Below are 15871 nucleotides of genomic sequence, written 5' to 3' on the forward strand. Positions count from 1 at the left end.
CACAGAAAAAATGGGGAGAAGATCCAGGTCTCTAAATTAATGCGTGGCATATAGATACCAATCCACTGCTGCTTTGAATGCAGAAAGTCAGGGATATCAAATGAAACCACCAAGTGGGTAGGTTCAAGGAAAGAAAAGGAGGCAGTTTTTCACAGAGCAAGTACTTAAGCTGAAAAACTTGCTTCAGGAAGTTACATACCAGAACTTTACATCAAGTCCATTAACTTACAAATTAGTAGAAGAAAAAAAGCATTATAGGCTAATAGGTAAATAAATGGTCTGTGGTTCAGGAAGTCCATGAAGTGCAAATTCTGATTCCACACACTTTCTATAGGACTTCATGTTAAAGTCCCATATGATTGGTTATGGCTTTCTGACAGGTATGACCACAGGGACTCAATGGCAGGCCAAAGGCTTAACTTTGCATTTGAGAGAGTGAAAGGCTCATCTTTACTGAATGCTGAAACTATTTGGAATTCCACAAATCCCTATAATGTGAAATTCCCCAGTGTAAAACCCAGAACTTTCTGTAGCTGAAAACTGTTCTTTACCCACAGTATGTTCTGAACTGTTCTGATCTAAGGTCAGCAGGACAGTAATACGAATTCCTACTCTCAGGGAAAAAAACTCACTATAATATTAAGATATAAACTAACATCTCAAGGACTGGTGTACGGAAGTAATAAATGTGAGCGTTTAAGAAAATGTGCATCAATAGGTTTAAAATTTTTTTATTGTGCTGCCAAGAGCCAAATTACAAGAAACCGCCTTACAGTTAAAAAAGTAAACAAGCAATCTGCTGAACCGCAGTGCACTCCAAGTGCCACATATGCATCTATTTTTCAGAAAATTATATCTGCATTTCTCTTACAAGAGCACAACAGGAACCAAAGTAAAAGAGTGTAATGGATACAGCACATAGGATAAATCATATCTTTAAAATAATAATAATAATAATAATAATAAAAACCATTTTACACCATGTCCTATATCCTGCTAATATTTTCAGAATATGGCCTTGATTGTAAAACATAAGCAAGCATTTACAATTTCTGGATAAAGACTGCTTACTCTTATGCAAGGAATGGATGTTTTGTCTTGACAAAATCTTTAAGGTAACTGGACAGAAACATCTCTGTTTCAATATCAGATTGAGTACAAAACACTGGGGAGACCACATTTTTTCTTACTGGTGGTTGGAAACGGAAGTTATATAAGCAGAAAAAATGTTGACCCTTAACGATACACCTATTTTTTTTTTCTTTGATGCAAACAGCTAGAACACCTTTTTGATATTCTAAAACAAAAAATTGTTAATCTTCAGATTAATAAATTAGGTCATTATAATAATAAATTAGGTTTTTTTTTTCAGTTTTAAAGTTCAGCAACCTCTGACCAAGTATTTATAACAATACTTGAGAGTTCCTTTACAAAAAATACATTTTCTTTTCACATTAAGCATACTGGGTATCTGTGTCTCTTATGACAAGCATTTGTAAAAGAAAAAAGGCAATGCACAAATGGGTAATTAGTATAAAAGTGCCAAGACCTGTTTGGAAAGTTAACATTGTATTATACAGTCAGAGTTATAAATGAGGCAAGCTACAACACACTTCCAGCTTAATGTGGACAATATTCCAGTAGTTGTTTCAAACAATTGTTTGAAAAAAAAAAAAAAAAAAAGAAAAAAAATCCAGGAGCCGATGGTGTTATTCTATGGAGCTGATTAGTGCTGCATGTATATTGTCATCAGTGTCTCTAGCCAATGCATTCATTAAAAAGCCTTTTTAAGGCTAAGCAGGAAAAGAAAAATAAGAAACACCCTGAAATGTAGCAAGTAGCAAGAGCAACGCTTACTGCTATAATCGTGCACGTACTGTACACACGCAAACACAAGAGTGCACACACACACACGCACGCACACAAACACTTTCAAATCAAATCAAACTGTAGGTAGAATGAGATGCTCTTTTCTTGTCTTTCCTAAACTCACAAGCGATTAAGCATTGATATGGAATGCCTGTTTATCTGTTTCTGCTCTGGGTAAAACCTCTCTCAGATAAAAATACATTCAACAAGAAAAAAAAATAGAAAAATATATACTGTATACATAGTATTTTATATATACAGTATATATATGTATAGTGTATATACACATGCACGTATATATACATATGTATACCTACATGCATTTGTATATACATATATATACACAAACATACAAATACTTTTTGTTGTTTTTAGCATAATTATATTTACATAAATATTCCTATAATGCTAAAGTTTAAAGAAGCATGATCTCCTTTTTTTTCTGAGCTTCAAAAAAGGTGCTTGAGTAATATACAATTAAAATTAAGCAGCTTCCTAGCATGGAAGTAGTTTCTAAATCTGCATACCAGTAAATAAGAACATCAACAGGAAAAAAAACAACAACCTTAAAACAGTCTCTTTTTTACTCTCTTGTAAGCAAGAGCTTTGTCCAACAAAAATATTTTTCCTTCTCCTGTATGAACAACCAGAGATTGATATAAAATAACAAAACAAAACCACAACAGACAAAACAAACAAACAAAAGCCCCTGGAACTGCATGGTGTTCTTGACTTTTCCTTCCTTCCTTCAATACTGCTGTCAAAAGATCCAGTGCTCATATCAGGAATTACTTAGGCCTCAGTCATTTGCTAACTCTGCCGAAGTCCGGCTAATCTAGCCAATCAGCTTCGAAGAAACAAAAATAAAACCAAAAAGCAGCACAAGGTATAATTTTATACATCCTTAATAAACCCACCCTTTATTTTCTGCTATAACCTTTTCCTTGCTATTTCATTAACTACTGCAGCTTCTCATCATATAGAAAAATATTTGCAGCTACACCACACCTGTGATGTGACAAATTCTGTTCTAGGAGTATATTACTGTAGCAACAGCTGGAAAAAACCCAAAAATCAGACCTTTTCATATTTTTTTCACCTGGGGTTAGGCTTTGCTGCAACAGATGCAATTTCAGAGCAACAAGAAAAACCACTATCCTGCTGCCCGGCAGTATTCTTTATTCATTTTTTTCTCCAGCCAAGCATGACCAGCTTTTCTTGTCTGAAGCTTCCTTTTACCTCATTGCCTACCCCTAGCCCCTGATTCCCCCTCCCCAAAAACCTCTATAGCTATGTTACAAGCAAATATATCTTAACAAGTTTTAAAACTTTGGTTCTAAGAAAACACTTGGTCAGTTATCTCAAGGAAAAGTGGGAATGCTTTTTCTGGCACATTGCAGGAGTCAGAGCTCATCCCAGTAAGGTCTTAGAGCTGTACATGTAGTCACAAATCCAATACAATCCACTAAGCAAGTGCACAATTCTAGTTTTATTTTAATAACAGACTTAGTCTCTCTCTCCCTCTCTCTTTCTTAAATCCTTGGTAAGGGTGCAATTCTTCAAACTGTTTGGTAGAAATTATCTGCCTGTAGGTTGTTCTGTTTCTGCATGCTGTAAAATCCACTGTATCTTGAATCTGGGTCTGCAATTCTTAGCATCCTCTGAGAACTGTCCACCTGGACCATGGTACCTTTCTTGCAGTCCACATATACCAGTTGATTGTTTAGGCAAGAAGGCTGTTAAAACAAAAAGGGAATATTGAGTAAATTAAAAAATTTTTGTATTTCACACATAATTTAAAAAGTCTTTTGTGGTTCAATTCTGTAAGCACAAACCAAAATCAAATCAGCAATGAAAGAGTCTGGACTTCTGCTGAACTTGGTAAAGGCTTATGCCAGGCACAGCAACAGACTAGCACTCTCTTCTGAATCACCATTTTTCATCTTCTGAATGGAGGTCTGGTATTCTTATATCCCAGATGGACTGGTTTAAACTGTTCTCTGTTAGTCTAGCACTACACAGGGGCTTAACCTTGTTGCCCTGGATGTGCAGCAGCTTGTTTCCAAGACTTTAACAGCCTCTTTATTACTGATCATTTTCAAGAATGTTCTGTTCCTGGTTGCAATTCGACTAGAAGAATGGGGGAGATCTCAGCTGTTATAGTTAATCCTGGCATGGGGTATCCTATCAGATCCTTGTATATTCCTTTCCAAGGTGGTTTATGTATTACTTCCTTAATTAGGAAATCATTCACCTTTTATCCAGTATTGGCTAGGCCTTACACCCTTGTGAAGCAGAGTGTTATTACGGAGATGCCAGTGTTTGATGTGGCACGTGGTAGAGCTGTCCGTCCTTGCTTGCAAGTGTAATAGGGGATTTAATTTTAGACAAATGTGAATAAGTGAGGTTTTGAGTATGTCATGATCTACAAGCATGAATGCGTATAAAATACTGCTCAAGAAAGAGCTGAGCTATGTGTACTGGCTTTCCAGTCCTGCTATTCCTCTGTTTGAGAACACTTCAACAGAAAGGTTCTGCAGCTGAGAGGAAGGTGAAACAATGCTGGGTGCACACTACCTTAAATGTTTATGGGCTAAGCATGAAGGACGACAGGCAGTAAGCATACTCTATGGATATGTGGGAAGTTAGTGACAATGCGTGTGTATGCTCGCACTGTAAGCATACAAGTGGACTGCAAATCTTAAAAATTCCAGTTTCCACTGACGTACCTTCTTTTTCCAAGGCTTAAATCAGAAGATCAGAAGGGCTTTTATTACTAAAAATTTACCTTCAGTAACCTTTATCACAAAAAGCATTTTACCCAAATATTTATTACAAAACAGTATTTTAAAATGTTTTACATTTGGCTCTTCAAAAGTCTGTGGATTGGATTCACAAAGAAGTCCTGAGGTTCACCGATGTTAACAGAATCATGGCTAAATTTTAGCAGTCCATCTGTAATTTTAAATGTCTTTCCTATCATCTTTCTTTTGGTATTCATATGATTTAAGCACAGTTGTTGATTTGTTCTTTAATAAATAGCTGGACTATTCTGAACAGAAAGAACATAAGCCAAAACAGGCTTGCTAAAATTTATTACTAGGAACCATCAGTCATCTTGCAAGGAACAGGAGAAACTAATGAGTCACATTTGGTTGAAGAAACCTTAAAAGAAAGATAAATTTATGACAAAGACTCTCAGAAGAAATCTGAGTTTCAGTATATGGTCTTGCATTGAATATGTATATGGCTTACTGAGCTTTCTTAACATGTGGATGATGTCTTTTGGTGACACTGAAATAAATGATGTTTCAGCAATAGAAGTGTTTGAGGAAAATAACGTTCTGTGAGTAAAAAAAGTAGGTAGAATTATTGATTCTAGTTCCAGTTAGAAAGTTGTCATTTTCACTTCAGCTTCAACCATTTTGTCACACAGCACTTGGATGGAGAAGAGCCTTTCTGAGACTTTAGGAGTGAATCCATTAGAGTAAAAAATGAATTTTTAAATGCCTTCCTTAAGAAATTCAGAAACTGGTATTGCTTGCTTGTCTTGAAAGACTGGAAACGGGATAATATCAATTCCTCATGCTTCCTATTTAATTAAAATTGAATTCAACTTTATGCTCTGACTGTATTTGTAAGCTTATTGGAAATTATGTGTTTTCTTTTAAAAAAGCTCTGCAGCAGTGACAGAAAGAATTCTGGAACACTTCATTTTTAAAATGACTGTATCACTTTTCTAGGTGAAACTAAAGAAAAGATGCTCTCAAATTATGTTCGAAGGATGGACAAAGTCTGTTTCATTAGAATTAGGAATAAAGTGGGATAAATGGGGGAACTGATATGAATGACATTTGAATATGGAATAAGGGCTTAGTCTGCTGATGGAACTACTATTCAGAACAAAACAATGCTCTTTTCACTGTTGACTTCCAAGCTACTTGCTTCTTCCTTTTTTTGGTGGTCTCAGAATACTTAATTGGTAGATATTGCCTGAGATCTCTCTTAAAATATCAATCCTAGAACCCTATGATGCAGTTACTGGAAAATGTGATAAACAGTGCAAGTACCTACAGTACCTGACGTTGGACAAGACTTTTAAAGTGGATGAAAGTTAAGAAAGCAAAAATATTCTCTTAAGAGTTTGACTACAGATAAGAAAATTGCATGTATTACCTACACATATACAGAGCTGGATTTTTATTTTTATTTTTTTAATTTTTTTTTCTGAGCTTTTTTTCTGTCTAGTGCCAGCTCAGTACTATAAGAAGCAGGAAATGTTCTCATTCAATAGTGAAAAAAAATCATTTAGGAGACTGAATAAATACCAACAGACTGACTGGTATAAATGGTTTAAGACATAAGGAGAAAATAATTTGAGAGTGTTCACATCACGTGAACTCAATTGCATCCTACGCAATATTCTTGTTCACCTTATTTTCCAAAAAAAGTGAAAGCCTGGAAACAAGACTTAAACAGGGCACCTTTGTTGGAGCTTTGTAGCAGGACACTGGAATCCACTGCTTTTTCTGATTGATGAGCAGAAGGACGATGATCAATAACAGCGCTATTGTGATTGGAATTGTCACCAAGGCAACAGAGCTAACCGAGGCATCTTCGCTTGGGTGTGGTCCACTGCCACTTCTGTACTCTCCCTGGAGATGACTCATGTCTGCAAGGCAGATGTCAGCATTTGTTAGCAATTGTAAATGGGCATTGAGCATAAAGAAGAATGTAATTATGAAAATCCCAGTCATGGATCTTGTCACTCGTGTGAATTCAAACTTCCTCTCCTGAAATGTCACCTTATTTATGTAAATTAGAACAACTGAAAGCTAGTATCTTCTATAGTGACTATAATAGCTGGGAAAAGGCCATCAAAAAGAGAAGAAATAGGATGGAATCTAAAGCACAGTAACAAGCAAGTCTGACAATAACCTCTTAGCTCAGTTGTGTTTGCATCATCTTACCTGATCACAACCAGATACCCACTGAAAAAAAAAACCAGCCTGTGTTTCTGTGCTAAGGAAAACCTGGAAGTCTTAGGACAAAAGTCCTTTTTTTTTCCTTTTAAAAACTGGTAAGACAATTACGATGTATTTGCTCTCTCATTTGCTGAGAACATACTACAATACTTGAACCACTCAGCCTGTGAAAACAGACTGGCAGTCTACTAAACTGTAGCAAGTTTTGCATGTAATTGCAAAGAATGGTAGTTTTCAATGACATACATAATATTCACACACAGTCTGCAGTGTGTGTTTATAATCCCCAGCCAGGAGAGTTGCAAGCCAGCTACTAATGCCTGTGAAAAATGAAAATGCTGTAATTATAAAAGTGTAAGCTTACAATTTTGTAAAGCAGTTACATTTCAGGTATCCTTTCTCCAAACAATAGTATGCTATGAGATCATCCTTAGATTTCAAAAAAATATATACAAGTTTAGGTAGTCCTTCAATTAGAAAAGGTTAACAAAGACAGTGTCATTGAGTGTTTCCCTTACCCTGGAATAATGATTTCAGCACAGTTTTAAACAAAAGATGGATTTACATCCTTAGACAACTTTATTAGCTCTGTGTCATTATACCTGAAGTATTTCTTTAACTCTGACTTTTGTCTATGATATATGTTAAGTTGTGGTACATCTTTTCCCATTTTTGTTTATCAATATAAGAATGTCAAATGGATCAAATGAAGGTCTGTCAACTCCAGTGGCCTGACAACTGCCTGCTTTCTAGTTTTTGTATCAGAAAAGACACTGCAGAATCAGTTCTCATTCATCATCGTGTTTTTAATTTTACAGAACTCCATCATACCAACACAGATGTTTCTTCCAAGCTGAAGATGGAATGATAATGAGACCAAATTGCATAAATATAATTTAATAAACTGACTCATCTTTACTCAAAGCAAAAGGCATGTAAGAGTTCTGCACTGAAGAATATTCTCAGATAACCACCTTTTCAAAGCATTATACAGATGCTACCTGAATAGAACAAATAAATGCATTAAAACATGGGGAATAAACACAGACCTAATTTAGCCCAGTTTATATCGCATCTTACCTCTGTGAATGTGGATGATATCATTTTCACTTGGTGTTGGCCAGTTTGGTGCTTCAAGTTCAATGTCTCCTCGATGGTTTGTCTTCTCAATGGGGATGTTAGTAGGTTCAGGTACATACATCTCTGTGAAATGAGATAAATATGTTTCACCAATTACAGGCTGCTTAACTTCCCAGTGCTGCTCTTAATTCAGGAAATATACTTGGCCATCTGCAGTGCTTTGTCCTATGAATCCTTTCATTTGTTCAGAGTTTTCACCATTACTACTCTGGGATTTTGTTTTAAAACCTGTTTCATACTGTATACAGGATACATGCCTCCTGCCATCATCATTATCCTAATGTGAATGGGATGATACAGTTGTGTGGACAGATTTGCTTTTGAAAAATATCACTTCAGAATACACACTTTACTACAGTCTTGCTCCTTTGCGATACTAAACAACAAAAATACCAAGGGAAGGCTACATCTTCCCAGCTGGTATGTAAACTGTCACTCCTGGTTTCTTTGCCTTCCTTTTTTTGTAATCCTCAAAGCAGGAGAATTGCAAGAGGGGGTACTGCTGAATCTCCCCAGCTGTCCTGTCAGAATTAGTTACCAGCTGACTAAGTAAGATGAGCAAACTCCTGCAGAAGTATGTCAGCACTAGCATTAAAAACCAATTGCAATTCTTAGGTTCCTTGTGTCCATAACTAAGAAAATTTCGTAATATTTTTAAGCCAAGTTAAAATGACAAATAAAGCAATGTGATTGCTTTATTGAAAGTAATGAAGAGACTTGGAAAAGACAGAAATGTTAATCACTGACAGAATCTGCAGAGATGGAAGAATATTCATTTCCCTACTCCACTAATGTTTTTCCATAACCTTATGAAAGGACACAGCAGGAGCAAGCAACTAATTTTTGAGTTCACAGCTCTCTCTCAGAAAAAAATAAAATTCAAACTATATATTTGCACAATATGCCTATCTGTTAAGAATATTCATTTTTCCTGAAGTCTAAACACCTGTTGTATTCTTGATATTGTTCAAATATAGACTGATGTTCAAAACCCAATTAAAAACCCCTTATAATTATCAGTCCTGGAAAACCAGCATTATAATAATCTGTGTCGTCATATCACATTACCTGGACACATGGGACAGCAGCTTCCCTCCACGTTGATGGGTTCAGCACAAGGGAGGGGTGGGCAGCTGACAGTGGAGCAGAGAGTCTGGCCCTGCAGGCAGTAGCAGTGTGTGCAGCTATCAATGTCCCAGCGTTCCTCATCTGCATATGTTTTCCCACTGAAGTGGCAGACCACTTTCTTTGGAACTGTATCTTCTGTTGAAGGAAAACAGACTGGTGTCATCACGTGGTAATGGCCAATTACACACAAAGCTGATTTCTTCCCCAAACACAAAAGCGAAACAATAACTACAAAGAAATCCCAGCTGTCATTAAGACCCTCTCTACATCTTTCAGAAAATCTTTGTTAAAAAAGTGTCATTTCTGCTTCTTTATGAATTACATAATTTAGCCTGGGCTGCTTCTCCTCATTTTCCTCATGGAAGAGGCTAGAAGATGGATGATGGGGGACATGAAATGATGATAGTAAAAGTGCTGTGAAAATTAAGAAAAATTTATTTTTTTTATTTGACTGTTTGAGACAGCCAACTACTTCTCGTTTCCTAGTAAATTCTATTTAACTATAAAAAAAAACCCAATTACCTACATTTCTAATTAGCAAGGTTCAAGAAAGATGAACTCAGTCTGGAATACTTGGAGAAAAGATTAGGCAGGATGCCGAGAAGGATGAAGCAACTCTCAGGTGACATACCTAGAAGTGCTTAGACTATTTATTATGATAAAACAGATTTGAAGGGGATCTGATCATTCCCTGTAACTACATCAATGGACAACTCCAGGAAACGGGCAATAACCAAATTCAGTACCTTTTTTCCATGGTTAATATTATACAAATTGGAAATTGATGTGATCTTGACCCTCAGAAAAAGTGAGGTTTCAGAACACCTTTCCCAAAGACTGTAAAGCTAACAACTTTTCAGATAGATTTTGACATAGTACTTAATAGGGACCTGGACTTGATGAAGCAACTTGGGAAAACACTTAAAGGAAGCATTACACTTTCTGCCTAAGCATTCAATACAGCATTTTTTTTTACACTGCACCCTGTGCAAGCCTTTTAGGTGGTCTACAGTATACCTTCTACTTCACTGAGAAGACAGTCATGAATTGCTTAGCCCAGGATGTTTTTTGCTGCTATAGCTCTTTATAATCAAAATAAAACTACACAGCAGAACCTCCAAAAGCCAAGCAGCACCTCATTTTCATCTTAGCTTCTTGCTGCCTGTTTTTTCTTAGAGGCAGAAATTATGATGATGAAACCTGCTGATGACATGAATTTGCAGATTAAGCATATGCATGAGAAAACAGAATGAAATCGCGAAGTAACTTCTTAAACTGTCAGAAAAAATACTGGTTTAACATTCACACAGATTACATATGTAAATATGTCAGTTAGAATTACCTCCCAAATATACATAAAAAGCCTTATTAAATAATTTGGCCATCAGTACAGCTTTTAATTAATGACAACATAATAGACTGACACCATCCAGCATAACAAGGTTAGCAGTCAGCAGACCAGTGCAACAGGTCGGGACAGAGTAAATTCAAATGCAAAAGGACACCAGCAAGAAGTACTGTTGTGAAAATACTAATGGAATTATCTGAAAAGTGTAAATGTTCCAGGCGGCCTTGGTATGGGTATCCCATGGCTTCCATGGCTCTAAGTATGGGTCCCAACCTCTCCAAGTAGCAGATTTTGTAAGTGAACATGGGGTGGACATGGGAAGGGAAGAGTGGGAGGAAAAGGTGGCTGCAAGCTTGCAGAAAGCACATTAGGTTCTTCCATAGATGACCATGAGCCCTTCTTCCATGAGCCCTGTACTGATCAGAATGTCTAGGAAGAGGGTGAGGCACACAGCCTGAGCAGTCCTTTGCAGACCTAAAGCTGTGCACTCAGGGCTGATTTGCTCCCAAAGTGCTACCTTGCTCCACTCAGGGCAGCTTCTTCAACTCAACAGCTGGCTTGGCTAAAAAGTCCTTTAACTTGCTCGGGCTTTTACAAGTTTGTAAAGAACACATTACAATTTAATACAGTAAATGTTTTTTAGAAGAATGAACAAGGGTGAAATTGCAATAGCAGTGTTGCACCCTTGAATCTTGAGAAGAAACTTTTAAGTCCTGAGAAAGTACTATCCTGTTTGTGTCTCCTGTTTTGGTGTTCGTCTCTATGCAAGTATAAGCACAGGATGAAGACGAAGGCCACAACACCAACAAGCGCTCAAAGACAGTAGAAACAAGAGAATTGCAGTGAGAAACCCACATACAAAAATTCAGTTCAGAATACCATGTGTAGCTCTACCTGTCTTCTCTCAAACTTCCTCTAGCTGCACAAGTAAATCAATCTCATCTGGTAGACAAACAGTCATTGCTGTTTTCTGCAGAAGACTAATCTTGTCTCTAATTAAATAGATATCCCTTTATCCGCTCTAAAGTAGAAGGTTATCTTTCCAAATTAATCTCGCTTTGCATGAGAAAGAAGAACATTGAACACACAGGGTGAATTTGAGGAGTCAAACAACAAAGCATCAAAGGCCTGTAAAATTTTGAATTTGAATCTATACTAACTTGTTAGGCATTAACCAGACCTGGATCCAGAAAGAAACAGAATAAAATACAGTGTTAAAAACCCTGCGTAATTTTTGAAATTCCAGTAAATGAAGAAGACCTGTTTCCACAGAGTTTGCCTACTAAACATTTTATCAACTATTACATGAAAATAGTAAGGAAGAATCTGTACAAAGATATGCTTCACAGTTCTCAAGAAATGAAGAGTAAAACAGTAAAACCAGGAAGACAAAAATTAAGTGCATGACCTTACTCCTCTTACAGGCAAAGAGTATATAGTTCATAGAAACCATTAAAAAAGTAAGTTTCCATGAATTTCAGTTATTTAGACCACAAAACATACTGACAATGTAGTACAGCTTAGATTAATAAAATGTATCATCATTGAGAGTCTTCATACCTGAGCACTAATTAAAATCTGGCCTCTGTATTTTGTATTGCTGAGTGAGCAGTTGCTACTAAAAAAAACACATTAAGTTTTTACAGCTCACACATTTAAGTACTTGCAATATTGTGCAATTTTATGGGATTCAAAGTAAATTAATTAAAGCAATAGCTACATGTTGCGTGTGTATATATTTGCAAACCTGACATGCAAGGCGTAGGCACAAAGTTCTAGGGGTTTTAGTTTTGTAGTTCATGGCACCAGTCCCTGTGGTGCATCCCTTCCTCGACCTAAAGAATTCTCCAGTACAGTACTAAGGCTCATTTTCTGACTCTACCGGTTTGATTGCCCAACTGCATACACTCTATATTTTTTTAACATTAAAATGTATTCTGGATTAAAATGATCTTTTTGGTTGCAAATTCAATCACAGGAAGAAAAGCCTGCAAAAAACAGTTGTCAAATAAACTTCAAATCCTCCCCATTTTGTATGCAAACCATGATGAGAAAGTAGTAATAGGGTAATGGTACTTTCCCCTCAAAATGTCCTCATCAGGAATCTAAGTAGGATTCCAAGGGAAACTGAAATTTTGATACTTTCTAACTTTTCCAGGCATTTCTCTGATGGAATTCCTTGCATAATTGTATCACCTATTAGTAAATAATTTTATCTGCAACAAATTAAAGATTTCAAGAGCTATATCAATGGTACATATCTCAAAGGACTTCACAACCTTTGTGACATCTTTCTGATTAAGAACTGTATTGCTTATAGATGGGGAAGTTGATTCACATGTTCAATTAACAATACTTAAAGCCCATCAATTTTTTTATATTCCTTTTTACTGAATTGTTTTCTACTCTATCTCCCCCACTACTTTTGGAAATGAAGGTTACAGTAAGCTCTGAATGCCTTCCAACAATGCTACAAAGACTTAATTTCAGTAAGTTCATTATACGATTCTTTATCAGCAGCTTCCATTCTACAGCCTTTGTACTTACTGTGAATTCACAAAAAAGTAATCTGTAAATAAATACTCATATTCAAAATGCAATGAAAAAATGATAGGTAATCTCAAATTCTGCAACTTCAAAAATGCCTGGCAATTTTCACTATCTACAGCATTCACCATTTACTTCAACTCCAAATTCAAAACCAGTGCATGGCCCTCAATTCTTTATGCATTTTTAGTATTTAAAACCCAAATTCTCCCTAATTTTTTTCTCAAATATATTAATTTGCCTCTTCTGTAACTATCTTTAATGAACTTCCTGTTTTTTCCCTGTATTTTAATTTAGGTCCCTTATTAACACTTATCCATTTTGTGAAATTTCATAATGCTTCAGCTTATCTTCTACAGTCGTAATTAATATTTTCCTCATATTACCACATATCTTGACATAAAGTATGTGTTACCTGGCAGATCTTCCTTTAAATAAAACAATTTTTGTGTAATGTTTTCATCTAGTAAGGTATATTACCAAGTTTTCTGGAGGATGTCCTCTCAAGTTTGTAGGCAAATTACATTTATATCTTCCTGCACTTCTACCTCAAAACCACAAATCATGATCCTCAAAGCTCCCTATGCAGATTTCACTCTCCAGTTCAACTGAAGGTACAAACTACATCTCCCCAAAACAGGGAAAACATATTTCAATACAGAAATAAAACTTCCTTCTTATTCCCAAGAAAGGAACAGCAAGTTATCAACTATTTTCATCTGCTCACCAATACAGTAAGGACAACATTGTCCCTTTCTCAAAACAGGTCTCTCGCAGGATACCAGTGGGCAAGACTCAGAGTAGCATCTAATCACACCATCCATGCAAATGCAGCTAGTGCAGACATTGGGCTTCCAGGACTCAGCTGTCAGAAAAATATCTCCTTCGTCGTTTTTGCAATAACTGGGCATGCTCTCATTGCTTGATGAAGAGGGTTGAAGAGGCTCGTCTGTAAATATAAACAGATTAAGTTATTTAACTTACAGTAGCTAACTTCTTTCATATTTCCCCAACAGGGTTCACTCTTGAAGAACGCAACAGAATTGTAACATTTTGGCTCACTACTTCAGAAGAACTAGAAGGACATGTGATGAGGATCTCATGATGTGCTCTATAATAAAGTTTATGTAGACCTTTATTGAGTTTACTCAAGAAAAAAAAAAGACAGCAAAGTCAAAACCAATCACCATCAGGAGCAGCCCCTCAGAAAGCCACTCTGAATGCTCTGAATTAAATGGTATATAGGAATTCCCCTTGAATTAGATTAAGTTTTAAATCTAAAACATGAATCCCAGCTTCTGCCATGTCAGCTCAAGTCCTTGAATGATGCAAAGTAAAAAGCTATTATACTGCTGTCGCCTTCGCTAGTGGACTTATATGAGTGAATTATAAGCTGTTGAGAAACGGAACTTGACTGGGCTTCAGCTTGATGCCAATGGGTCTGCTTCAATTCTCATGCCCGCAAATGGAGAAGACATATTTCTGCAATTAAGCTGTATCTTAACAGACACTATGGATCAAGAAATATGACTGTATATGCAGAGAACATCTAAGAAAAGGGGGGCTGGGGGTGGGGGGTGAGGATTCGTAAGGGCACTCAGACCAGGTTCTCAATCTAACTATGTAAATTATGAGACTAAGCTCCTTATATAACCAGTGAGGGAAGATCAGCTCCTCCAAAAAGTATTTTGAAGTTAAGCAAATGTTCACTGTTATTAATGAGAAAAATCGAAGTCGGGAGAATTGGCTAACTTTTTTACCTAAAGTATTTTGTCAGAAAAAACCTACTCAAAACCCCAACAAACACCCTGCTGAAGAAATGGCAAAACCTAACTCCCCCCCCCCCCCCCCCCCAGTAATATTTTTAGATTTTGTTTTTAATGAAGACAAATATTTTCACAGTGAGTTTACATACAATTCACAGGTTTGGACTAAATTTCCACTGCAATAAACTCCCCCATTTGCTATGTAAAACAGGAATTCATGTTCATTTATAATTGCATCTCTTTCCTTGGGGGAAAGCAAATCCTGTTACCTTCCTGACACTGTGAGGCAGTCTAAGAGGAATCTGGCACACCTGCTGGGCTGGAATGCTTTGATATTACTCACTTGCCTTCAAGTCACTCTCAAATCATACCAGGTGAAGGTAAAAGCAAACAGAAGTATTTGTGAGACCAAATAGACAATACAGTAAAAAGAAGGTTCACAGAAAACAAGGCATGTAGAAAGGAAAAGAAACAAGCCTGTATCTGCCTAGCACTTTGACTACTTTCGAAGCTTCTCTAATCCTGCATGTTTCCATAAACAAGCCAGTGCATATTTCATAAACCTTCCAACTAAGGATTCTGGTTCTCATGCAACCCTTACATTATTAGGTTGCCTTCAAAGATCTTCAAACTTCAGGGCCACAACTCCCCTTGCCATATAAGATATTTCTTGCACACAGTCAAGTTTTGCAGTTGAAATAGAGGACTGCAGGCTCTCGCTCCAAACTGCTTAACAAAGGCCCCACAACAACCGTGTACATATCGAAACATTCAATATTCACACCATATGTTTTCAGATCAAGAAAGGACTCTGATGAAAGGTGGTTGTCAATATATACCTGGGCACTGTGGACAGCAGGAGTCCTGTGTGCGGGTGGGGTTTTGACAAAGCAGTGGTGGACAGACTTCAGTCTCACACAGGACACGTCCACTGTGGCACGTACATTGTGTGCAAGAATCAATATTCCATGTCTCTCCTTCTACAAAGTATTCCCCACCAGGAGCATGACAGATTGATGGACTGGTGAGCTCTGGCTTCTGCACAATTATTTCATCTGGAAAAACAGAAGTGGAAGACAGGCAAAATG

At 36.8% G+C, this 15871-nt stretch overlaps 1 protein-coding gene across 3 annotated transcripts in view; it reads right to left on the reverse strand.

The window, feature by feature from the left end:
- Window positions 1–705: 705 nt before the first annotated feature.
- Window positions 706–15871, reverse strand: part of CRIM1 (cysteine rich transmembrane BMP regulator 1) — a 203475-nt gene continuing 188309 nt past the window's right edge. For all 3 annotated transcript variants that reach the window (XM_049831052.1, XM_049831051.1, XM_049831050.1), the window contains 6 exons: window positions 15623–15838; window positions 13745–13966; window positions 9063–9257; window positions 7935–8057; window positions 6354–6541; window positions 706–3605 (listed from right to left, as the gene is read on the reverse strand). In XM_049831052.1, the coding sequence (XP_049687009.1) occupies window positions 3429–3605; window positions 6354–6541; window positions 7935–8057; window positions 9063–9257; window positions 13745–13966; window positions 15623–15838 (1121 nt within the window). In that variant the 3' untranslated portion in view covers window positions 706–3428. The remainder of the gene's footprint in view (window positions 3606–6353; window positions 6542–7934; window positions 8058–9062; window positions 9258–13744; window positions 13967–15622; window positions 15839–15871) is intronic.

The sequence above is a fragment of the Accipiter gentilis genome, chromosome 28, assembly GCF_929443795.1.
Source record: "Accipiter gentilis chromosome 28, bAccGen1.1, whole genome shotgun sequence".
Classification (NCBI taxonomy): domain Eukaryota; kingdom Metazoa; phylum Chordata; class Aves; order Accipitriformes; family Accipitridae; genus Astur; species Astur gentilis.